Genomic DNA, 3,775 nt, shown 5'->3' with positions numbered 1-3,775 from the left:
AATGTGGGCCAACAATAATGATTATGGTTATTGTCATTAATATTTTAGTTTTGACTTTACACAAAACTTAGTGTCAAATAAATACCTTTTAATTTTCCACGCGATAGTTACTTTTGAGAAATTTGAATATAGAAATTAGAGACACATACCTTGAAGAGAACTTGACATGGTGTGCACAGTCTTGATTGTAAGACACTGAAGTAGATCTCTCTTGGACCTTAAAGACACAAGGCAATACTTTGGTAAAAATTTTTATCATAAATTCTTTTGAGTTTATTAATCTATTGATGAAGATTCTTTTCTTCATATAGAGATATTTTCCTAGAAATCCAAAATATAAAATCTGATTTAATAAATAGATTGTATTTTCATAATATTAGTGCAACATTACTGTGGGTTAACCATAATTTCTGATGGTATCCTTCAATTGTGGTATAATAACAGTTTCTGGATATTATATAATCAAACACTCTAATTTTTGTATTGAGGAATCTGTACTCCAGAGAGGAAAATAACTTTTCTAAGGATTTACATCAAGTTAAAGAATATATGTAATTAGNTTGGTCCCCCAACTGCTATTTTAATGTTCTGTATTTTCTTATTGCTTTTTATATCAAGTCCAAATTTCTCACTCAGAATTTAAGCTCAAACTTCTCACTCACTGACCCTTTTAAGATAAACCTAGATTTTCAAAAGCTGTAACACACACAGAATACATCATTAAAATCTCTTAAGTAAAAAATGTCCTACCTTTAAGAAAGTAATGTTTTCTTTTCACTTAATAATTTGTATTGTGATAATAAGTTTTCCGAATACTTTTCCAATTCTTTTTTTTTAATACTTTTCCAATTCTAAATGAATTAATTTGGTTTCTATTAATTATTACTTCATTTAATGGAGCAAAATGCTTGAGAGAAGAGCACATATAATGAGTCAGCATCCATCAATGAGACAGATAATTTTCTGCCAACATTAATAGATAGGACCATGTAGTGTTATCTTGCCTCATTTAGTTTTATATGATTAGGTTTCTACTTAAAATAGTTTTTAGCTAATCAAAGAATAAGTTATTCTGACATTCAATGAGGCAGTCACACTAGAAAAATTAAACATGTTACATTTTTAAAATTTTTTTAAATTTTTAAAACAATTTATTTCTGAGAGGATGAGAGAGACAGTGTGAGGGAGGAGGGTCAGAAAGATATACAGAATCTAAAGCAGGCTCCAGGCTCTAAGCTGGCTGTCAGCACAGAGCCTAAGGTGGAGCTCAAAACCATGAACCATGAGGTCATGACCTGAGCTGAAGTCAGACAGTTAACCTACTGAGCCACTCAGGCGCCCCAACATGTTACATTTTTTAAAAAATCTAGGATTTTCATGCTGATAAAGTCATTCTATAGTTTCTATAAACTCACTATGCTATTTTGTCCTCTATGTAGTGACTTATCAAGGTTGTGATAGGTAAGAAATGAAAAGTGTTGTTAATGTTCACCTGCCTTGCTAATGAGTATTTCCAAATGTAACCACATGTTTGGCAGTATGGACGATAAGCATCTGACTTTTTCCACATTTGATTCTCATACCTGGCATCATATTGACTCAGTCTAGTCCTCCTTGGTTCATGAAACTGATATCAGAAAGTTTGTTGACACTAGTAAACCAGAGGCCAGGATTACTCAGAAAAAATAAAGGCCAAAAATAAGAAAAGCTAATGCCTAATATGAATTGGCTTTATTTTGTCCAAAAAATGAGAAGATGATTAGTAAGAATAGCATGTATGAGACAAAGGGTGTATTCCAAACCAGTCAGGCATAACTCATTATATTTCTTGTTTAAAGAAGCATGCTTAATGTAATAATTATTATCTAAGAGTAGGAGTAAAGTCATAATTTCATAAGGCAGAGAGGAAGACATAAGGACTTTTGTAATTGAATAATACATTCCTGTTTATGTTCCTTCTGCCAGTGATTAGTATTTATAAAGTAATACTCTGTTATTCACTTCAGAGGACTGTTAGTATCAGAAGTAACATATTTAATGTTTTTTTTTTTTAAATTTCTGAGAGAGAGAGAGAAGCATGAGTAAGGGAGGTTCAGAGAGAGAGAGGGAGACACAAAATCTGACACAGGCTCCAGGCTCTGAGCTAGTTGTCAGCACAGATCCTGACGTGGGGCTTGAACCCACTATGCTCAGCTGACTGAGCCACCTAGGTGCCCCAGAAATTAAATATTTAAAAAGAAAAATTGTCCATGAAAGACAACATAGTGGAATACTGTGAAGCATCTAGAAGGAAGAAATATACTGATCTGGAACCCTTGTGCTGATTAAGAACAACAATGAGACTTCTACCCCACTATTAATAAGGCAAGAACTTCTGAGCCCTTCACCCAGCCACATGGTCATCCTTAGTGATTAAGAAATTTTTATTTAGGATGAGGAGGAGGAAGGAAGCTGAATAAGCTAGGCCTTTACAACAGGGCTCGACATCTTCAATCAAGAAAAGTGAAATTAATCAACGTTATTCCGCCTCCCCTCGACAGGTGAAGATTGCTTTCTCCCTGGGTAAGTAAAGAAAAATGAAGCAGGTAAGAAGTTAAGCTGACTTTCAGAAGCCACCAAAGAAGAAAACCCGTTGGAATTAATCACCCTTTAGGGCTACCTCAAGAAACAAGCCAAACGGCACATGGTGGAGAGTCCCAAATACCGCTACGAGTAAATTCTTGAAAAAGAATTTAGAACAATGATCATAAAATTAATCGCTGGGCTTGAAAAAAGCATGGAGGACATCAGAGAAACTATGGCTACAAACACTATGGAGCTTAACAATAGTTATGATGAATTAAAAAATGCAATAAATGAAATATATAATAAAATGGAGGCTTCCAATGCACGTATTGAAGAGGCAGAAAGGAGAATAAGTGATTTAGAAGACCCAATTATAGACAAGAAAGAAACTGAGGAAAAGAGAGATCAACTGATCCAGGAACATGAATGGATAAAGGACCTGAAGGACCTGAATGTGAGAGAGGAAACCATCAAAACCTTAGAGTTTAAAGCCGGAAACAACCTCCTTGACCTCACCTGCAGCAATTTCTTACTTGACACATACCCAAAGGCAAGGGAATCAAGAGGAAAAATGAACTATTGGGACCTTATCAAGACTAAAAGCTTCTACATGGCAAAGGAAACAATCCATAAAACTAATAGGCAAACAACGGAATGGGAAAAGATAGTTGCAAAAGACATATCAGATAAAGGGCTAGTATCCAAAATCTATAAGGAACTCCCCAAACTCCACACCTAAAAAACAAACAATCCAGTGAAGAAATGGGCAGAAGATATGAACAGACACTTCTCCAAAGAGGATATCTAGATGGCCAACAAACACATGAAACGATGCTTAGTGTCCCTCCTCATCAGGGAAATACAAATCAAAACCACACTGAGATATCACCTCACGCCAGTCAGAGTGGCTAAAATGAGCACATCAGAGGACTCTAGATGCTGGCGAGGATGTGGAGAAACAGGCACCCTCCTACACTGTTGGTGGGAATGTAAACTGGTGCAGCCCCTCTGGAAAACAGTGTGGAGGTTCCTCAAAAAATTAACAATAGAACTCCCCTAGGACCCAGCTATAGCACTTCTAGGAATTTAAGCAAGTGTTACAAGAGTGCTGATGCATAGGAGCACATGTACCCCAATGTTCATAGCAGCACTCTCAACATTAGCCAAAACATGGAAAGAGCCCAAGTGTCCATCAATGGAGAATGGATCA

General features: G+C 35.8%; 1 protein-coding gene across 1 annotated transcript in view; it reads right to left on the bottom strand.

Moving 5' to 3' along the window:
* The window catches only part of NRK (Nik related kinase), a gene marked incomplete at its 5' end in the record, with an annotated part of 69,163 nt that overhangs the window by 32,568 nt on the left and 32,820 nt on the right, over positions 1-3,775 (bottom strand). The window contains one exon of the mRNA XM_077776190.1: positions 150-217. Within this exon, the coding sequence (XP_077632316.1) occupies positions 150-217 (68 nt within the window). The remainder of the gene's footprint in view (positions 1-149; positions 218-3,775) is intronic.

This window comes from Crocuta crocuta, unplaced genomic scaffold, assembly GCF_008692635.1.
Source record: "Crocuta crocuta isolate KB4526 unplaced genomic scaffold, BGI_CrCroc_1.0 scaffold1027, whole genome shotgun sequence".
Classification (NCBI taxonomy): Eukaryota; Metazoa; Chordata; class Mammalia; order Carnivora; family Hyaenidae; genus Crocuta; species Crocuta crocuta.
Note: the sequence above shows the minus strand (reverse complement) of the source record. Positions and strands in the feature narration are given on the sequence as shown.